Source organism: Podarcis melisellensis (genome assembly GCF_964234715.1).
Source record: "Podarcis melisellensis genome assembly, chromosome: 1".
Classification (NCBI taxonomy): Eukaryota; Metazoa; Chordata; class Lepidosauria; order Squamata; family Lacertidae; genus Podarcis; species Podarcis melisellensis.
In genome coordinates, this window is record NC_138528.1 from 104623933 (window position 1) to 104646304 (window position 22372).

At 40.9% G+C, this 22372-nt stretch overlaps 1 protein-coding gene across 6 annotated transcripts in view; it reads right to left on the bottom strand.

The window, feature by feature from the left end:
• Positions 1-4347: 4347 nt before the first annotated feature.
• Positions 4348-22372, bottom strand: part of CCDC148 (coiled-coil domain containing 148) — a gene marked incomplete at its 5' end in the record, with an annotated part of 102149 nt that continues 84124 nt past the window's right edge. For all 6 annotated transcript variants that reach the window (XM_081929043.1, XM_081929042.1, XM_081929041.1 and 3 more), the window contains 4 exons: positions 4348-4578; positions 5752-5892; positions 13035-13152; positions 22113-22231. In XM_081929043.1, the coding sequence (XP_081785169.1) occupies positions 4426-4578; positions 5752-5892; positions 13035-13152; positions 22113-22231 (531 nt within the window). In that variant the 3' untranslated portion in view covers positions 4348-4425. The remainder of the gene's footprint in view (positions 4579-5751; positions 5893-13034; positions 13153-22112; positions 22232-22372) is intronic.

Genomic DNA, 22372 nt, shown 5'->3' on the forward strand with positions numbered 1-22372 from the left:
ATGGATTCCATGTCACTGGAATGCTTGACCTTTTGGATCTTGGTCAACAATTAATGTCTCCTGGCTGGTTAATTTGTCTACACCTTAAAGCTTAAATACTTTTGACTTTGATGTTCATATTGCAGTCTCTGACTGCAGGGCATATGACGCTATTGCCAAACCGCTGGGTTACTGATGTGTGCCAGGGATGTTTCATATGATAAAGCATAACAACAGCTACTTCCAGTAGAGACACATGCTGCTGTTTATGACCAGAGAATTCATATATAGGGAAAGTAAATTTTAATGGACTTTCCTATCTTCTCTATTCCTATATGATTTAACAGATGGAAAGAACTTCAATGCCTTGATCCATGAAGCCGATCTTTGAAGAAGGCTGGTCTGTGTATTGTCTTAGCGTTTAGGAGTATTTTTCATGTCCAGATCTTTACAGCAAGCATACAGGACATGGGGGTGGGGGAGAGGAGGCAAAGTAGCCCCACAAGAGCTGCAAGTGAACATTGAAAAATGCCTTATACCAATTCAGACCATTATCTAGCTAAGTATTGTCCCACACTGACTGGCAGCAGATCTCCAAGGTTTCAGAGCAGTTGCTTTATCAATGAAGCCTGTGATGGGACAGAAACCTTCAATTCCTCCAGGGCCTCATCACCCCTAACAGGCTCCACCTTCTTCTTGAGAAGTGGAAGGTCTTAAGCAACAGGCCTCTAGCTTAGAATCTATCATCCATCCTCCTTTTGGAAAAAAACACAATTTTCACCCAGGCTCCTTTCATCTCCTCCAGCCCATAATTAATTGCACTTCTCTTGTAGCCAACTTCAGAGGACACACAATGTTTCCCTAAAAGAAAACCCAACACACCAGAACAACAACACTGGCCTACACTTAAGGATGTCATGCTCTATTTTCCACCAGCCCCTGCAAGATGGATATAAACCAGGTTACCATGCAGGGCTAATGTATTCCACACTCTCTTGGCCATAGCCCCACCCCCTGACCTGTATCTGCATTGTAGTGCAATTTTTAAAATGCTTACAAGCTAGGGTAAGGCTGGTAGAGGGAATTTTTTTGGCAAAAGCAAGACCTGAGTTGGAAAGTTCATAAGTTTCCATCTTTGCTGTTACCTTTGTCATTTTTGAGCTGACACTCAATCACAAAAGTCTTGATACTTGAACTGATTCTTATGGGGCAACAATCACCTCTCCACCAGAAAAAACCTGCAGAAAAGGCAGGGTCAAGACAATTAGTGCTCCAGTCTAGCCTTCTTTTTGTTGCAATTCGCTTTCCAAAATGTTAATCATTCTGTGACTTAATTCATTGGCTAAAACCACTGAAAGACAGGAGCAACTTCCTGCCCCCACCCCCCATGCACACACATACAAACACACATACAAACATATTCTATCTATCTATCTTTCCCGACTGAAAGAATTGTAGTTCCTCATCTGAATCCTGGATTTGCCTGAAGCCACGGTGGGAGAAGGGAACAAAAGGGAAGGCATGTTTGAAAGCGGCCATTTTAAATAACAGCAGAAGTCTGAATAAAGCATGGCTAGAGGGATGCAGAGGAGCTGTGAGGTGTTGAAGGAGCCATGAGGGGATGCAGGAGCTTAAGTGACCTGTGAAGGCACAGAGGCGGACTGTGTGAAGTGTAAAGGGAGGGGTGTGGGAGTTAGCAAGGGCATTGGGGTAATATGAGCAGGGGCGGCAGCCCCTAGTACTTATATACATAGAGCTTGAACCATACACCCATTATGATCTTAGGACATGTATACACATACTTTGCATGTACCCGTCAAAATATATCCTGAAAACCAGCACAAATGTGATTCAAAATCTTCTGAGTAACTCAGCTGCAGAAAGTCCACCATCTGTAGTTTTGCATCAACCCTGTTCAAGAAAATTATATGCAAATTATGTTAATTGCATGCAGCTCAACCATGCAAATCAGCTCCAGGCCTCCAGATTATGACATATTCAATGTTGTTACCTTCCACCGTCCTAGAAAATCTCCGTGGAAAGGCAGAATCCTTATATACCAAGTGGTTGCCACATTCATTGAAGGGAGAAAAGGAATTCAACAAGATGGGAACAAACCAGAAGGAAAATAGCTGAGGAAGCTATTTTAATTGGACCCAGCAAGCTACCTCTTCCAAACCCCTTTCCTGAGCTCCAGGGACTGTTCTTCTGTCCTACTTAGAATTACAGCAACAGATTCCTGAATGATGGTGACTGGGAACATTCTGTCTGTGTTTATTCACTGCTTCCGGGCATTATCATTGCTATGAGTCACTACCGTTGCCCAGGCCTAACCTAACACAGCAGTTGCTTTAAAATTCACATTCCACCTCAGATAGGATTAACTAGAATAATAGCTAGTAGACCATATATTTGGGGCTGCTGAAATAGGAAGAGGGCTGTTTACTTCCTCAGAGTTTGCACTGCATGTACTTCAACAGAAATCGACACAAGCAAAACTGGGTATATCACAAGCTCAGCAGTCATCCCTGCTCTGAAATATTCTCTCATCGGATTCATGCACATTTTCCATTTTACATGGACACAAAGCACTGAGAAAGCTTAAGAAAGTTCATGAAATTATACCCAGGACCATAAGAGCTGTGTGTTTATATAAGTGTGTGTGTGTGTGTGTGTGTGTGTGTGTGTGTGAGAGAGAGAGAGAGAGAGAGAGAGAGAGAGTGTGTGTGTGTGTAAAATGGGGGTATTTTTCTCTGCAGGCTGGATAACTCTAACAGAAAAGCTTCCTCCTCACGGTAGAGTTCTTCCCAAAATTCCCCGTAGGGCTTTTCTATACAGTGGAGAACTAGCAAGTCAGAAAATGACTGTGAACAACTGAGTTAAATGACATGATGTTGACCAGGACTTGGCTGTCAGCACAAACCAGGACAAATCGTGTTCAGTCATCAAGTCTGTTTAACTATGATTAAGCCCTGCTGGGACCTGCAGGGCTGTGCCTCTCGGCTACAATTGAATCCTCTGAGAAAATGGTAGGGCTGGGACTGACATTTGAAATGTGCCTGCACTGAGCTCTACAATTTATTTTCCCAGTCCCTTAAGTGAGGCTGCAAAATTTAGAAACACTGCATCAAAAAGATAGCTGTCACACAGAGCCTTATAAAATACATTGTTGCATGGCATACACATTGTGTGTGTATACATAGACACACAAACAAACACACACACAACTTGCCAAGACGGAACCTGCATCCAGTTCTTAATCCCAGAAATAAATTGTTTGAACTGTGGCTAATTGGCAGGCTACAGATTTTATGCACCTTGTTTACATATCTTTCATATGCATGCTGCATAAGGTCTGGGAATGCTTTTAGTGTTATAAAATGAAATGAATTATCAAGTTCACTTTCATGTAGCAGAACAAACAGGGTTCTTTGCTGTGCCATAATAGAGACCCCCATAGCTGAAATGTTCTTTCTAATTTTGTAATTTATTCTCAAGGGCTAATTTGCAAAATGAAATTGTTTGGATGATTGGTTTGCAGTAAACATGATGAATCAAATTGTCTGCCACAAGTGGAGTATAAGCTTATATTTCCATTTATAATAATAATCAAGCAAGAATAGTGCATATTAATAAAACTAGAATATTCTCTTTTTGAAAAAATACAAAATCAAGTTATGCAACATGCAATGGAAGTGATGTGGGATACTACTGAGCGGGTGCCGAAAACCATTTTAGATTTTATGTGCAAGGTTTAATAAGCAACCAAGCCAAATCTGGAGGAAATATGCCCCACTAAAGACCTAACTACATTTTGCTGTCCCTGTATTGCGGAATGTTCTACATGCAAGACGAAAAAGGACATGGCATTTGCATCTCCATGGATTCCTCTTGGCTGGAAAGTTACTTCAAGGATAAAGGAGACATATGGGGGAGAAGTCAAAGGCTGCATACAAATGTATAACCCAGACTTTTCTGGTTCAAGTCCAACTCTCTACTCCAGGAGTAGCCGATGTGCTACTTTCCAGATATTGTTGGACTTTCGCTTCCATTGTCCTTGACTGACATATGGTCCATTACCAGGCTCTACGTTGGCAACCCCAATGCAAATAATTCGGTGCATTCCTATGTGGATGTGTGTCTCCAGCAGTTTTGCTTTGCAGATTTTCATCTAAAAGAATGATTTCACCTGAAATAATTAGACTTGAAGCTTCAGTAAACTGTGTTGCCAAGAATGTGCTGTTAACAGAGCAGTGCTCAAGATTGTGGGGGAGTGTTAAAATGGTCTAATGAGCACTTCTTGGCAATACATTTTCACCAACATGACTCAGCCACCATAACAGAACCCTTCACGACTTAGTATCCAACTTATTTCCTGAATTAAAATAGTTTATTCAAGGATTCTTAATAGACTATTCCAAAAGATTCTGAATCTTTGATTAGTGCCTAGTTGTACATTTTAAAGACTACGGACTCCATGTCTTTCCTTGGAAGTCTGGGCGGAGGGATTTTAGGCAAAAGCTCCTGAGCGTAAAGTGTTTTATGTAGTCCAGCTTCTCGGAGAGCTAGCTCCACACGAACCCGGGTGTCGGAAATGATCTGTTAAAAAAAAGGGGGGGAAGCAAATATATATATATATATATATATATGAATGAATCTATAGGTATAGATTTTGAGTGAGTCATCTTGAAAGGAGCAGCATTGATTGCAATGCCATTTATTAAAAAGGCAACATATAACATACTAGCCTATCTGGTATTAGCCAGATGTGTATGGATAGTTTTGGATTACAGAAACATATACAGTAGAATCTCCACCTGACACATATGCCTAGATACTGGGGAGTAGGTACAGAATACAGTGCATGGTAACATGCATGCAACTGTAGGTGCGAATTCAGGGCACTTAAATCCCAAATCTGCCTTCCAATATCTTAGTACAATATTGTAATGTGCTTGTATAGACAAATGGCCACTGTGGACTAAAAATATTGGCTGCTGCAGACTAAAAATATTGCAGCAGGCAGGCAACAATGGTGGTCAGAAGGAACTGATAACAGGGCAAAAAGTCAGCAAGAGCCGCAGTAGAGAAAGGTAGTACATAAAGAAGTGCCTCCTTGATTTGAATTCAGGTGTTCAGACATTCTTAAACAAACACAAGACTCCAAGCACAGCATAAATGCAGCTCTAGGTAAAAGTAAAGGGACCCCTGACCATTAGGTCCAGTCGTGGCCAACTCTGGGGTTGCGGTGCTCATCTCGCTTTATTGGCCGAGGGAGCCGGCGTACAGCTTCCAGGTCATGTGGCCAGCATGACTAAGCCGCTTCTGGCGAACCAGAGCAGCGCACGGAAACGCTGTTTATCTTCCCGCCGGAGCGGTACCTATTTATCTACTTGCACTTTGACGTGCTTTCGAACTGCTAGGTTGGCAGGAGCAGGGACCGAGCAATGGGAGCTCACCCTGTTGCGGGGATTCGAACCACTGACCTTCTGATCGGCAAGTCCTAGGCTCTGTGGTTTAACCCACAGCACCACCTGCATCCCTAAATGCAGCTCTAGGGCTGAGCAAAACTGGCCTCATGCAAAAGGATTGACACTCTACCCTGTAACCCAATGAAGACTCCTAAAAATGGGGGGAAGTTCTTTACGTTTCAGATACCTATATCTCCCACCTCCAGTGGTTTCCCACACAAAGCATAATTACTCCCTGCATTTAACCTTTTTGCTGTTGGTGTGGATGCGCGCACACACATCAGGCAGGATGGGTAACTACCTGGTCATTAGTGAATGTATGCAACTCAAACAGAGGCTTTAGCAGAACAAATTCTTCTTCTGTTCCAATGCCCATCCGAGCTTTAGATGCCACTGTGTCGGCCATCATTCTTGCAGGGTCAAACTCTGCAACAACAGCAACCTAAGAGAGATGTGTAAATTGTCAGCAGTGCAAATATTTTTTGTGACCCAACCTTAAGATCACACCTTCCTGTTTCCATGCAGGAGGTCCAGCAGACAAAGGACGCACCATTTGATCTTTTTCGTCATTCTTTCCACCTAATTAGGAAGGTCTGAGAGAAAACATGTTAAGGCAGAAAAGGAGGAAGACAGTATGTTTGAAGAATGAGAGTTATGGAATTGATAAGGAAGTTCTTTCTTCTAGAAATGCCATTGCTTGTCAGAATAAATCAACCAATGATTCCATACCTACAATGTTCAAGTGTCCCCAAAGCCACATCCAGTTGGTCCAGAAGAAAACCATACTTGAGGGTATTGAAAGCTGCTAAGAGGTCCAGAAAAACAAACAGGAATAAACTCTTCCGGTTCAACTACCTAGTGTAGATAGTCTTCCTGGGTCAACAAGGCTATCTCAGTCCTGAATATGTGCTGGAAACCAAACTGAAATGCATATAAGTAATAAGTATTATCCAGAAGCCTTTGCAGCTGAGGAACCACCAAACTCATAAGCACCTTATCCTAAAAAAAGAGACTAGCTGGAAATTATCCAGCACAGTGAGATATAAAGGAATTTAACAAGGGCTTTTGTTGACTAGCATCAAACCCACTGAAACTTCATTCTCTTTCAAGGAAGCATTTACCACATATTGTACCTATTAGCCAGGCCTCCTCTGGCTACACCTTTAGGCGCCTGGAGGGGGAAGAATGAAGCACACAAGTGATTGGCTTCACTCCTCCACATCCTCGCACCACACAAATTGCAAATTATAATAAAAAGCAGCTGCCAAAAAAACTATCATCATTGTAGCATCTGTGGGATAACGAGTCTCATATAACCAACATGCTTAAGTGTAATCAATGCATGAAAGGGTTAAGACCATAGAGTAAGCTGTCCTGCCAGGCTTAGCATGGGTTACTCCCCCTCACTTTGGGAGGAACGTATTGTTGTATCTTAGTCTACCTGATGAACTCAGTTGGTGAAGAGGCTACATTGGTTGGTGCAGCTTAGTCACATGGCTCTCACAAGTCATTCTTGTGCTCCTATACCAATAATTTAGGAACCTTCACCACTTTGGAACTAAACAAAGTTTTATTGTGACTCTACTGACTGATGTATGGAAAAGCACATGAACCTGACCTTTGGACACTTTGCAAATAAATGATTTTTTAACTTACTAAACATGTGGTATTTTCCTACACTGGGGGAAGAGGGAAGTTTTGGGACTCACAAGGGCATATTTTTAAAGGTCTAACAGCCTGTATTTTCACGCTTTACTTTGCTACATATTTTGTGATTTTAAATCTCTGTTGAGGTTCTCCCACCAAAGAGTACTTGCTCCAAGCCTAGATCTTGATATCCAAGGAATTTTCTTTTTATACCTATTTTTTCCTTGAACCAACAGCATCACAGTTGGAATGGATGGAAGCAATGTTATATACAAAGTACTATTTTGACCATGAAATAGGGGGACATGGATTGTACCACTTGGTGATATACAATTTTTATGACTTTCTATTGGGGAGGGGTGGGGTTATGATGCTCCCCTCCACAGATTTAAATAACAGAAGAAGGTCACAAGGCTGAGTGTGCTACCTTTGTCACTGCTGAACCCAGTGGCCACAATCTTTCATAATCCATGCACTCAAGAGTGTGTTAGAAGGGGCTCTATGTGCATATTGATGTACTTGCATAGCTTTCCTCCATGTGAGGTGGGATCCTGGACCACTCCTCATGTGTAAGAGAACTATGAACACACATTGGCCAGACACATCAGTGGTTAGAGACCAGAGGTGGATTTAGGGCAGCATTACTAGTTCAGTTACACTGGGCATGGAGCCTCAAGAGTGCCATAACTATTAATTAGAATGGAGCTTGAGAGGCACGGAGCACCAAATTTTGGCATTGCACAGGGCACAGCTGAAATTTGAGACCCCCAATGCCCACCAACTGCAGGGACAAGGCTAGTCCACACAGTCCCATGAGCCCATCAAGCCTTATTTCAGTGCACTGAAATAATCTTCTGAACCTTCTCTGTAGTAATGGCCCTTTGGCCATTTCTGGAAAAAGAAGACTTTGAACTAATTGAACTAATGAAATAATGTAACATAAAGGAAGCCTCATATATCAAACACAAAGAAAAGAAATCCAAAACTACCTAGGCAAGCTTTTAAAAGCCAGCTCTTGCAGATTCAGGCACATAGCCGGGAGTCATCCATCAAAAATGGCGTCCAGCTGCAATTTTTGGAAGTTGGTTAAAATTAACTGCACCCACTGGAAAACCCAATCCTTACTTTGGGTCAACCCACATAGCCATTTCAACTGTGGGGTCTACCAAGAACTGATACTAGCTGTTCTTTCTGTGTCCTTGGCATTCCAAAGTAAACATGATGATATAGCAAAACGTAGCTTCCTTTACCTCAGATGGTTCCTCTATTCAGATATTTCAGTTATTCATACAAGACTAAGGGTGAACAGGGACCAGCTTTCTGTAAAAGCCCTTTCATCGAATAAAAGTGAACAGGAAAGCAGACCGATGGCAGCTGGTAACTTCCCTTTTATGTATGGTTTTATTTGATGAGTCACTTTAGAGGTTCATAGGATTGAGCATTCACCACAGGAAGGCTGGGGGAAAAGCTAACAAGCAGACTGGCTTAACTCTTTAGCTAAGGCAGCCTTTACCAATCTGCTGTCCTTCTTATGTTTTGAGCTACAACTCCTGTCAGCCTCAGCCAGCGTGGTGGCATTGGGTGGGGCTGATGGGAGTTGTAGTTCATAGCTTCTGGCGGACACCAAGTTGGCAAAGGCCAAGCTAAGGTTTTTGCCCATTTCATATCCCTTCCTTCCACATTTGTGTTTTTTGATGGTCCTTGGACGTAAAACTAAAGAAATTCTGAACATTAAACGGTAGATAAGGACCTGAAATAAAATTACCAGAAGGCTTGCATAATTCTCTCTCAGTGCTGCCATACAAACTCACTTCTGCAGCACAAGTCTGCAACAAATTATTGTTTGTTTGTTAGTTTAAAAATGACTTGTTCCCTTCGCATTGTATCCCAAACACTCCTGCAATAATGCCACATCTGAAAGGAGCTACACTGAATATAGAGTAATTTAAAAGATGAGTTGTGGATCTTTTATATGCCTTTGGAACCTGAAAAATAACCTTTTACAAAATCACACCACTTGAGAGGGGTCTTTTATAGTTGCTGTGTGGAGACTACCATCATATAATTTCAACATGCAAACTGACCCTGGATTTGCCAGCCTCAAAACACTGGCTCTGCCTCTCTCCTCGTGATGCACTATGCACCAAGTTGCTGAGACAGTTTTTTAGGCTGCAGAATGTGTTGTCATTCAGTATATGTAGACATAGGCTAATGGTGTTTTGAGGGGAGGGGGACCCAGCAAGAGCCCTGAGTATAAATCAATCTGAAGTAGAGCACAGTTGCTGACATATCTAATCAAGTGACTAATGCTAGAAAAAATACTGAAGAGCAAGCCAGGGAGCAGTTTGGATGTGGCTTTCCCCCCCAGAAACAGATCCTGTTTGTATCAGTTTGAAGTCACAGATAAGAGGATGGCATCATGGGGACCAAAACATAGATCAATACTGTAAAGCCTGCCAATTGCAAGGGGACAAGAACAGCAAAGGCACAGTTCAGTTATGACAAAAACCGCAAGTCAGTTAACTGGTGAGAATAATAACTGCAGGTTTAAAATGTGGGTTCTAATTGAAGTAGTGTCTTGTGAAAGGATGCTTAGCAGGAAAAGAATTCATTTAAAATTGTCTGTGGTGGTTGTTTCTTTTTATCTAAGCCATGCGGTCAAGCTTGAAGCAATTTGTTATGCTTTTGTGAGATAAACTGTAGTTATGTTTGTTAGTCACCATTTAAAATATCACCTGCAATAAGATACTGCAAATTACCATATTTTTTCCGTATATAAGACACCCCCATGTATAAGATTCCCCCTATTTGGGGGCACTCCAAATTAATAAAACACCCGATGTATAAGACGAGCCCCAATTTTAAACCTAATTTTTTTGGTAAAGAACAACAACCCTAGTCTACACAGAAAAATACGGTAATTTTAAAAACAAGGGAATGAACACACAGACAAATAGTTCTGTTGGACCACTAGCTTATTAACCAGTGTAACTGACCTAGCAGTGGCACAAGAAGACCCTCCCCCTGCCCCTCTGATCTGGCCCTAAAACCCAAGATTCTTCCTAGTACTGCTGCACCTGCAACAACCATAGTTGCTGCTGTGCCTGCACATATTCCCTGCCCAAGCATAGTTCAGATGTGCCATGCAAAATTTTAATAACTTGGTCAGAATGGAGGCTAAGCAGTTATCTATTTGGAGGGCAGGACTGCTATCCCACAGGGCCTTAGATAGGACACTCTTTGCCTCTCAGCAAAAAAATGGCACTCATAAACTACAGCTAGATCAGTATTTAGATAATCAACCACATCCTGCAACTTCAAAAGGCAAACTTCATGGGGGGGGGGGGGGAATCAAAGCTACGCCAATTCTTTTGGCAAATTAACATTTTGCCGTAACTTGAGCACTTGGTTAGTTTCCTCCTATGAGTGGGCTAGGGCCTGATGAATAAACACCTTCCAAAACTAAGAAATAGTGCAATATTTTAAAAGTGAAAGGCAATTTCAAGCCAAAGCCCATTGATTCCCCACCCTGCCCCACACAAGACATATTGCAGACCTGGGACAATGTGGTGACTCCAGCTGAAAATAGAAATTGAGTCACGATCTGAAAGGAGTAACACTAAGAAACACAATTACACTCCAGCAGATTCATAAAAAGGCTGGAAAAAACCCAAACAAGCTCTACTTTAACTTCTTGTTTGAAAAAAAGATCAGGAAAATACTCCTGACAAATGCAAAAAGAACGCAGTCATCTTAGGTCAGGAAAGAAGAAACTAGGCACTGCATGCTGTTATACACTCACGTGGCTGGAATGAATCTTAAATTCTCCATCCAGCTTTTGAAATATTACAGGGATGTGCCTTTTGTCTGGCTTATTTACAAAAACATTTGTGGTCAAAACAGCATTCAGTGAGCCTGGCCCATTCAGCTCAAAGTAATTTAAGCGACCAACACTTTCCCAGGTATAATTACCCGTGAGTTCACATATACAAGTGGGATTTATAATAGCTTTGTTACTGATTTATGCTTGTTGAGTTCAGCCTCCATAACTATCTGACCCACAGTCATATAAACAGGTATGCTGGACAAAGCCCTTTCTAGGCTCTCTGTATTCCCAGCCGTATGTTATGTTCAACACAGAAATTGTAGCACGTTTTCCTGCATCTCCTCGTTTGGTTCACACAGTCACAAGTGAAGTGGCAGACAACTTCTGTCTATTCCTAAGCAGTCTTCTACCAATCAGCAACATTATTTTGGCTTCATTTCAATGCACGCCTCCTTGAGAGTAAGTTCCACTGACCACAGTGGAACTTACTTCTAAGTAAACATTCATAGAATTGTGCTCTTGGGCATTTAATTCTGACACAGTTCAAGTAACTGGGTTTACTGGAAGAATGAAGGAATATGTTTCTTGCAGAGAAGTTAAGCATTCTCCTTTTTCAAAAACTAAAAATGCTGCCAACCCAAAATATTATATTCAAGAACTAACCAAAACTATTAATTGTGTGTTTTTATGGCATTTGCATCTCCACACATCATTCAAGCGGTCTGTAGTGACTACAACAAGCTTTCAAATTGTTGGAGTGGAGACTCATACTGGTTTGCAAATGCTCTAGATTGAAAACCATACCCAAGGAAATCCTGGGGAACATGTCTGAATCATGCTGGTGACAGCTGAGAGCTTGTACGGCAGTTTAGTATAGAGGATGTATAAAATCCATGGTCAGACTTCCATTTTTGGTGAGAGGAGGGGAAGATGCAGAAGTTAATAGGAAATCACAAAAATATTTCCTACCCATACAAATGGTTCCCTTAAAAATGCATAATGCAAGAATATAGGAAGCTGACCCCTTTCATTGCACCAATCTGTGCTGCTGAAAGTTTATGCACATTTTAAAGTTACCTATCAGCCTTCATTCCCTTTCCCACTTTCAACGCTGTAAGACTTGGTCCATTAGATGAGATGGATGGATGGATGAATGGATGGATGGATGATCAGGCAGGCACCTGCTATGTTCTCAGACACGACATCTCCCCGCTATGTGCCCATATGCCCAATTCAATTTCAGACCCAGGTGGGGGGAAATGATTAAAGCCCTCTACCAACCTATTTAAGGCTCCCAATCCATATAAAGGCCCCTTCACTGGCAATTTGTGTAAAAATACCTGGCACTTAAAGGCACAGATACGGAGATAATCTGGATTGGATGAAGGTAGAAGAACATGGTACAAAACATTCCCTATCCATTTTATCAAGGTACCATATTTTTTCGTGTATAACGCCCCCGTGTATAAGAAACCCCCTATTTTGGGGGACTCAACATTTAGAAAATGGGGGGAGATTGCCTCTGTGTATACAACTACCCGCCTTTTTAAACATTTTTTTTAGTAAAAAAAACCCTAGTCTTATACACGGAAAAGTACGGTGCTTTCCACTTTATGAGTAGATACTTATCTACTGCTGCTCTTTCTCATATTAACAAAATGAAACTGAAAATGTGAGGTGATCATAGTGTGTGGAAATTATCTTCTAGAAAAGCCTATTCGATCCATACACGTGGCGTAGGGGGGCACACTATCGGTGGAATTCACCTAGCAAACCTCATCAACAGGCTGCCTGAATGACCTGTGGGAACCCCCAGAACAGTACATGGGGGTGAGGGGAAGGGGTATCATTCTATCTGGGCAAGCTGTTCTGCTTGCACAGAAACAATGTCTGTAATGGTGATGAATTCTACCCCAAGACTATTTTTAGATTTCACTGTTAACAGCGTCTGCTGCATGCATTAATCTAGCAATGATCATGCACAGATACAAACCAAACAGCAAGTGATGAAACAAAGCTAAAAAGATTGAGAAGCCCTTTTCTCATGTCTTGAGAGACTGCTCTCTCAAACTGCACATAAAAAGACTCGGGTTATACAATTAAAAAGATACCTGTTGCCTGAGAGCATCAAGACGTCTCTTCCTTTCTTCTTCCTCATGGGCTTCTTTGAGTATTGCTTCTCTTTTCTCCATCAAGCGCTTTTCCAAAAGCTTTTGTCTAAACTGAACTCTTTGAACAGGAAAACATGAAGTCAATGATCTGTCTTCTAATACTATTTAATAGTTTTATGTAGGCATGGGGGGGGGAGAAATTCAATTCAGTTCACATTTAAAGAAGAACATATCAAATCTGCACTTTTCGAAAAAATATAAGCAAAATATGAGACAGACATCCTTCAAAATTAATTTACTTGAATTTTGCAATGTAGTTCTCCAACTAAATCATGTTCACAAGGTGCAATTGCTTGCAAAAATTTGTACATTAGTCAAAACTGAAAACAAAAATATGTGTATTAGTAGAATTTCTATGCTGATTAATTTCTATGACAATTTTAAAAAATTGCCCTAGAAATGGAGAGAAATGAATTTAAGATTTAAAAAATGAGAAATTGGAAGAATCAAGGTTGATGGATCCTTCCAGATCCCTAATTAGGAACAATTAAGATCTTATTCAGAAGCAACAATCAAATCAATACTTTTCTTAGATTTGGATGTGTAGAGTGAATGTTCTAAATTTGGTAAAATGTTCAAAATCACATATGGATGCTGACAATCCCAGATACATTGTGTGAATGTCAAAATAAATAGCTGATTATCCTATTTGGGCAGTTTTAAACAATCACAGATACAGTTCTTAGTTTTGGGAGTGATTAGTATTCATTGACCTTGCATCACTGTACTAAATTCACTAAATATTTGCAGAAGAGCTGAAAGAATGATGGCTGCATCTTCTCAATATTTTTCACATTCTTAATAGCCATTCTTATTGTTTTCTGTTCTAATCTACTTGGTAAGTAATGTCCTGTTTGGAAATAAATCTTGAGACTGATGGAAGTAATGTCTGAAGGATTATTTTTTTTTAGATTAACTCTTGACATCTGCAGATCATTACAAAAGCAAGAAGCTGACTGTGTACAAATGATTGCTTTTCAGATACATGGAGGCAATATTTGGACACCTATCATAGACTGAGGGCTGGCTCATAGCAAGAATGTGGGCCAAGTTGTAACGTGATGAAATGGGAGAGCATCTCTGGGCCACCAGAAGTACAGGATTGTGTGACAAAAGTTACCAGAAGTTCATGGTTGCGTAATGGTCCTAAACAAATGCCCCCCACACCAGGAAAGCTGCTATTTGCATTTAAAAGGAAGCTGTCATTGGTGCTTCATAGCTTTGGGAAGGCGAGTTTTGCTAAAACCATAGCAGGGAAAGAGTAAGTATTCCCACTCTCATGATTCAAACAATTAACATCATATCTACTTTGGCTCTGGCTCACTCCAACAGCATCTACATTTAAGAGGGTAGGGGGCTGACCAGTGAGCAGCAAGCCTGGTGTTAATATAAAGAAGTTACCAGAAAGTGGGAGGGAAATTAGAAGAATATATGAAAATTCTTCTAGGGAGACAAGACACAAGGGCAATCTGAGGACTGCAAACATGTCAGTTGTGTAGGTGTGCATTATACACCTGAAGGAACATCGTAATGGCAATGCTTAACATACTTTTTTATATGTCTACAGAGGTTTTCTTATACCCTGAAATAATGTTGTTCCTTCTTCAAAGAAATCTCCTAGTGTGAGAGTGAAGCATAATCAGACCTTTCCTTCCCCCCATGCCAGTTTTAGCTAAGTATTGTGGTTAAATAACATTTTAAAAAAACAACCAAGTTGAATAATGAGCTTAGTTTACTGGTTTCGGTAATGCCACCTTTTGAAGCACTGTGAATACACATTCATTTAATTTCCGATAAGCATAATTTCATTAAAATGGCTTACAGAATGTGTCTCATACATATTTAACAGAAAATTTTGGGACCATGTTTATTGTAAGAGCTTTTAAAGATCATTATGGACATGTTTATAATATGTACAATATTTCACCAAGAAAGCTCTTCCCTATTTTGACTCACATAAATATTCATAGAGGTACAGCAACAGGGAAACTATGATATCAGTCAAAGAGAAAATGAGAGATTCAAGAAAGCTTTTCCATTGCCATCGCTGATCATTCTGCTTCTGTGGAATGTTTGAGAATTTGGATCAAATGATTAAGACTCCAGTTTTGCAAACCACCTTAATGTATCTCAATCAATTACCGCTGGTTGGGTAACCTTTTCTGTTGAGGGCTGTATTTCTTCAACAGAAATTCAGAAATGCATACTGGTAATAGGTAGTGCTGAAACCAGCAGTGGGCTGGGGCAGAGCCAAAAAGTGGGCAAAGGCAAGAAGAGTCAGCCATCACTGAGCAGAGACTATGTGGAAGCAGTAGAGTCTAGTCCATTAGGGCAAGCTAAACACCTCTCTATCAACCTCAGGCTTGATTCTTCCAAACCCACCCTCTTGCTTTTTAACAGCCCTTGTAGAAATCAGCAGGGAGGAGGTTAGGGACAAAAGTTAACCCTACCTGCCAATGACTCTAGCTCCACCTACTGTTGACCTCCTTGCCTTTCACTCCACCAGTCCCAATGGGCATCAGCCAGCATTGTGGGGGAAGGAAGATCAGAGACTCTTACTAGCAAGAGACAGAAGGAATGGCAAGGTCAGCAGCTGCTAAAGTTTGCACCACATATGTGTGCAGCTGCCAAACTGGGTAAGAGTGCTCAGCATGAGCAATGATGTCACTTTCCACTGCTGCCTCATATCTACTACATATATGAAATCTATTCCACCACTGCTCAATAGCAGTGGTGACTTCTTCCTGCCCCTTGCATACCACCTTACCAGCTGCTGCTAAGTTCAGCCTCTGCTCCTACCTATAACGATTCATTGTTTTCGAAACTAGATTTTGAAAAATACCCTATTAGATACGTCTGCAATCTCCCCAAAGCAATACATGGGATTACTTAGAACTGTAGTCAATAGTGCCTATTTATGGCTTTATAGCTTCTAACACTTTCCTATACTCTTCAATTTGTTAAGAATGTTTGGCAAGTGCATACATCAAAAGGCTGGCGCTTGATGTGATACTATAAGCTGCAGCAATGAAAGAGACTTTGATTTTCTTTGCCCGGAGAGCACTCCCCAGACACAAGGAACAGGGCATGTAGCCCTATTCAGCTTTCTAGAGCAACATCAGACGCTTAGCATCTACAACCTTGCTTGGCTAACAATTAACCCATACTCCAAGCTACTTCATACTCCAAATCAATTAAGCCTTTACTCTACAGGAACGATTCTGTGTCAGTCATTACAAACAGACCCAGTACATTATTCACACATGTGCATATACTGCATACTACATTACCATTTACCAGCACAGAAATGTTATACCACTATCCCAGATATCATAGCCACCCTACTTACAGAATCAACAGTAGCCACTTCCTCTGTGCCATCAGGTAACATTATGAATGCAAGGATAGGTTGACATAAGCCCATTTTGCGTGGAGGCTACTCTAATTTGTGAACAAACCACATAACTTGATTCAACAGTGGATGAGATTAGAAAAACCTACTAATGCAACAACCACTTACCATTAGGGTTTTTTTTTAATGCAGTTTTATTCTTTATATTCAGGTCCTTCACAGTTTGATCACCTATTTGCCATTGGTTCATTACTTCTTTATTAGGTAAAAGTTATCTAGGCCATAGCAACATCCTTTATCCAATTTTATAACACTTCTTAGAACTAACACACACACACACACACGCATCCCATAGAAGCAGCTACAGGGGGCTCAAAATATGATTGGAAGAGCAGAGCTGTGGGAGGTCTTTAACTACTTTTCATATGTATTCCTTCATCTAAATCATACATACCCACAGATGTTGCCCATCCTTCTCAGGGAAATAATTCCCTTGCAGAACTAATAGTAGCTTCTCCACCTCACCCTACCACTGCTTAAATAAAAACAAAACCACTGGGAAATCCGATTATTGATCTTCCCAGCAACATATCTTGCATGATAGGCTATTGCCATGCATGGCATAATAAATATTTTAAAATATTATGGATTGAATTTTTAACATAATTGATTTGGTAAATTAAAGATTACAGAACCATTTGTGCTCCTGTCGTAGAGAAAAAGAAGATCACAACTGAGATATATCAAAAGCACTGATTCAAACCTTGTAACTTGATTTGTGAATTTATCATTCCTCACAAACACAAACGCTCAGACTCAGTGAGATCAGGCAGCTACTTGTTCCCTATCTGATTTACAGCCAGCCAGCCAACTAGGGTTGCATAACAATGGAATAATCACTTTAAATCATTGTGCTTTCTACTGGTCCTGAGTCACAGTAACTTCTTGTGCACCTTAGGCACAACTGAACATTTAGCTATGGAAAATAAAAGTTACATCTCACTTTCTTATACCTGGCTATTAAATGCTAGCCCAAAAAGGGTATTCTTACAGGTATTTGAGGTAAGACTTTGGGGGGCCCCTTAGGGGAGAAATTATTCTCACAATTGTGGGCAGCCCTTGAGATGACTACTCAAATTGGTGCATGCTTAATACAGCTCAAGCACTCATGGGCAACTTCAAAGTCCATGATGGAACAAAGAAAAGAAAGAAACTTTAGCCTACATCACACTCACACTGGTCTAGGTTTTATGGGTCAAAACTGGCACCTGGAATTGTGTCTAGAAGACAGCATGGAACCACTGAGGCACTAGTGAGATGTTCTCTTTGCATATTATCCAGCTGAAAAAACATTTCACAATGGAAGAGTCAGGGCAAATGTAATGGGTTTATCTAACTCACCACTGCCAATACTAAGTGGAAGAGGTTCTCCAAGGTTTCAGGCAGGAGTCGTCGTCGTCCCCCCCATCTCAAGATCAACCAGGGATTGATCCTGTGATCTTCTGCATGCAAAACACAGTCTCTGTGGCAAAGCTATGGCCCTTTCTCAAAGTCCATGGTGCACACACAGAGGGCTTGAAGAGAGCAAGGGTCCTGACTCACTTGTTGTGCAGGGTGTCAAGAAGGTAACAAACAATGAGAGCTTCCCCACTGCTTAGGAGGGGAAATGGCAAGGGAAGTTCAACCCGCCCCAAAACTGCTGTGGGAATTAAGAGTGGAATTCAATGCTGTGCTGTTATATATGCTCTTATTTACTGAAGAAGATATATGACTATATGACTAATGGATGCTTGGCCCAGACTGAATAGAATGGGTGAGAGCCAGTTCTCAAAATATGGAAATTTGCTACAATCGCACAAACTTACTGATCAAGAAACACTTTAAGGCTAAAAAAATGAAAAACTAGCCGTGGTTGAATACCATCTGTTATTATTATTTCTACCCACCACCACTGATTTACTTTTATTTTGCTGTACAGCCAAAAAAAGGCTTCCCATAAAGCTTATAGCTGACATTGATAAGACAGTCCCTGTCCTCAGGTTTATAATCTAAAAAGGAAAGGAAAGAGGATTGGAAGGTGGGAGGGAGGGAAGTAAAAAAAAAAAACCCAAACGTAGGCACTATTTGTTATGTCACAGAGTTCCTGTAACAACCAGCTGGAATGGAAAAAAATTCAAGAAGAGGAGTAATCCCAAGTTGATGGTCTTTCAGGAGATCTGATGGAGAGGACCTATGGTCCCATTTCTTTCCTTTTTCTGAAACCAGATGGAGTGATTGTTACAAGAACAAACAACCAGCAGTACCCTCCGCCCTGTCAGGGTGTAACTTCAGTCACTTATCTGCGCCTGGTTCCCCACTATGGCCAGAAGCTGCAAGCTAGACCCGTATGAAATAAGGAAGCAGAAGTGGCTGTCACTAGCACATCGATTCCTCCAAAAGACAAACCTCTGCACAATATTGTCTATTCTGGCAGCATCAGGCAGAAGGCAAGACTGGACTTGCAGCACTCCATAAGAGCAGTCTTATTAATGCTTGCCAGGTCTTGCAGCTGAGTTGCCAACACTTCATCAGCAGGCCATCGTTGTTCCTAGGTGAAGATCATTCCTCAAGGCAACAGGTGCAGTCTTGGTTTCATGGGCAGATCAAAATTCAGATAGGAAAGCCTTTAGAAAACTGATCTGGAGAGTATGAAGCTAGAAGTCCCACTCAATAGCCTTCTCTAAAAATGAAAGGCTTGAAACAGGAAATCACATTAAATACGTATGATATAGTGTATAAGGAGAGAGTTAGTGTGATGGCATGGGTCCCACAATTAACAACATAAACCTGTCCTGGACCCTTCCCACCCAGTGCTAATAAGCTGGGATAACAAGGACCCAGCTGCTCCAAATGGTATCCTGCCAGACTTGAAGAACAAGGGATTCTCTTTATCCAATGGATTCCTTGTTACTTATTTGCATCATTAATGTTATTAACTGCAGACAGGATTTAGTCTTTAGCAACATTAATCTAACTTGGTGATATTAACAATCTTATGAGTGAGTTCAATGGGATTTATTCCCAGATAAGTATGCACAGGATCACAGCCTAGATCTTAGCCCAGAGATAATGCTGACATAGCCTTGCTTTGGCTTATGGGTGGACAGAGAGCAAATCCTTTTAACTGAATCTCACATTCCATTTCCTAACTTATGCGATGGAGTTCCAAAATGGGGGTTGGCTCTTGGCTTATACTTCCATACATGTACTTTTAAAATGAAATTTGCAGGGTGGGGTGGGAGAGGAGCTTGTTTTCAATAAGGCCTGTGTTTCTTTTACAATTCCCAAATAATTAGCTTCTCAAAACTCTGTAGCAAATCTCCTACCAAGGATCTCATTATATCTTCAAGGCTAGGATTCATTTTGAAGCTGTGTGGATACTGCACATTCCCCCAGAAACCTGACAAAAGCATAGTTCTGGGTTAAATTCACAGAATTTGTTAATTTAGGGTGCCCATGAAGAGCTTATATGGGGATTGTAGGTACCAAGTGCAGAATTCACATCCATCTCTCATCTGACACTTTAAACATGAATATGAACCAAATCCTCAGATCATGGCAATGTGTGCTTTCCATGTCAGGAGGGAAATGCTTTGACAAGTGAATACTTTAAGCAGAACTGATGCCTCAGAGTAAAGGTTATATAATGAATGGAGCTCAAAGGCAGATCAATGAAGATAAGTTGCCCTGAAGATTCAACATACTTCAAATTTGGAGCTGGGAAGAACTGCAGGTGAATTCTGCAGGTGAATTGCTGAGGGGAAAGTGAATCAAATCTGTCACACTTTTAAAAAAAGAAAAGAGTGAGAGAGAGAAAACAAATGAAAGGAATGAAAAGACTCAGAGAGAGAGAGAGAGAGAGAGAGAGAGAGAGAGAGAGAGAGAGAGAGACTTCAAGAAAAAATAGTTTTAAATAGGTATGAAAGGGACAAATTGGCATTACAATAATGTACAGAACAGGCCCTTCCCAACATCATTTATATTGTGAAATCCTGATTATTTGTGCTCATTTTGAGGGGGTCATGCTGCTTCATATCCTGCAACTTCCTTTTGAAATCTCGAAGGGCAGCTAGAAGGTGATGGTGTGGAGGCAGCCAGGGGGAGCTGGATGTTGCAACACTCAGGTGTGGTGGACACCAATGAAAATGAATGTAGACTGGCTGCCCTGGGTGTGTGAGGAAAGGGAAGCAACAAACCTAAGAGTGCCTCCTTATGCATATCTACTCAGACGTAGATACGAGTTCAATCACCACATAGGTGGGTAGAGGATTGCAGGCTTCAACACCATTCACCACCCCTAAATGCCTCCTTGTTGTAACCTGTTTAAATTACAGCAATTTAACACATTTATATTAATCAATGACATTAATTCTCAGACACTGATCACAGCCTGAAGCCTTTGAACTCTGGATCATTAGGCAAGTATTTCACTCAATTGAAGGGATTACTGAAGACATCTTTTCCCATTCAACATCTAAGTATGAACTGCTGTCATCGCTGTGGTTCTTAGTTTTTATTTTATTTTATGATCACTACAGAAAACATTTAGGCAGCGTGCCTGACCCTTTATTGGCCTTGGGCAAAACCTGCAGATAAAAGTCTCTCAGTCCCCAAATGGATTGACAGCCGCAATGAAGGGAAAAAAACCACAAGCATAGTCTAAAGAAAGGGCAAATTATTTCTATAACAAGCAGCTCAGCAACATGCAACAGAGGAAAGAGGTGGGTTACTATCCAGCGTTGCCTTCCAAATAGAGACATTTAATGTTCCTTGCTTGCTGTAAGAATTGTAATAATAAAAAAGAGTTTCAGAAAAAGAGCTAGGCTGCCTTATCAGAGCCACAGGGAAGCTGCAGGGTATCCCTTCCTTTGAATGGAAGCCGACAGAATTTGAAAGCTGATCTCTGCATAGCCTACAATCATGGGGATGCTGTGAGCCAAAAGCTACAGGATAGTTATTGCAGAGGGAAAAAAGGTCTCCTGATTCTGAAGAGAGCTACAGCCAGTTTTCAGACTTAGAAAAGGCACTAGAACAGAGGTGTGGAACCTGTGGCCACTCCAGATGTCATTGGAACCTGACAGTCCCCCCAACTAGCACATGCTAGTTGTACTCCAACGATCTCTGGAGAGCCACAGGTTCCCCAGCTCTGGGCCAGATGAAGCAATGGTCTAATGCATTCACAGGAGGGCAGGAAAAACAAATCAAAATATAAATCATTGCATGGAAAATATGTATGATGGTTGTTTACTTCACAGGAATCCCTACACCATGAGAAGACCTAGCACTGACTTGTCTCAGGTTCATAGAAGAAAGGAAAAGTACAAAAGCGAAGAACTACTAACATCACTGCCCTGAGCCCCATTGAGTTCAGGAGAGCTTACCCCCAAGTAAATATACATTGGGCTGAAAACTAAAAGTGTTTATATTGGGGAGCCATGCTAAATAAAAATAATAAACAGTTTTAAAAGAAAGAAAATCAGTAAATAAAACTAAAAAAATATTGATTTGAGGTTGTTGTTTTAAGTTTTATAAATTTTATGAAATAAACAAAACAAAACAAGATTCTTAAAAATTGCTCTCCAACCATGAGTCAATAATCCGCATGAGGATTCTGTTTATAACTTTACCTTTTCTTATCTTTAATAACTTGTTGAGCCAATAATTTCTTGAATTCTGCCAAACGCAGAAGATCTTTTGCTTCCAGTTCCTTCCACCGGCGCTGCTTTTCAGCCCAGTACCTTTTCACCTAAGGTTTGAAAGAACACAAAAGGAAATTTGAAAAGGAGGAGGCTTCTATCACTGTGAAAAGGCAATTTTGGTTTCAATAATAACGGTTTTATTTGCCCATAGCAAGATAGCAATTTAAGTGTCCATTCCACATTCTCAA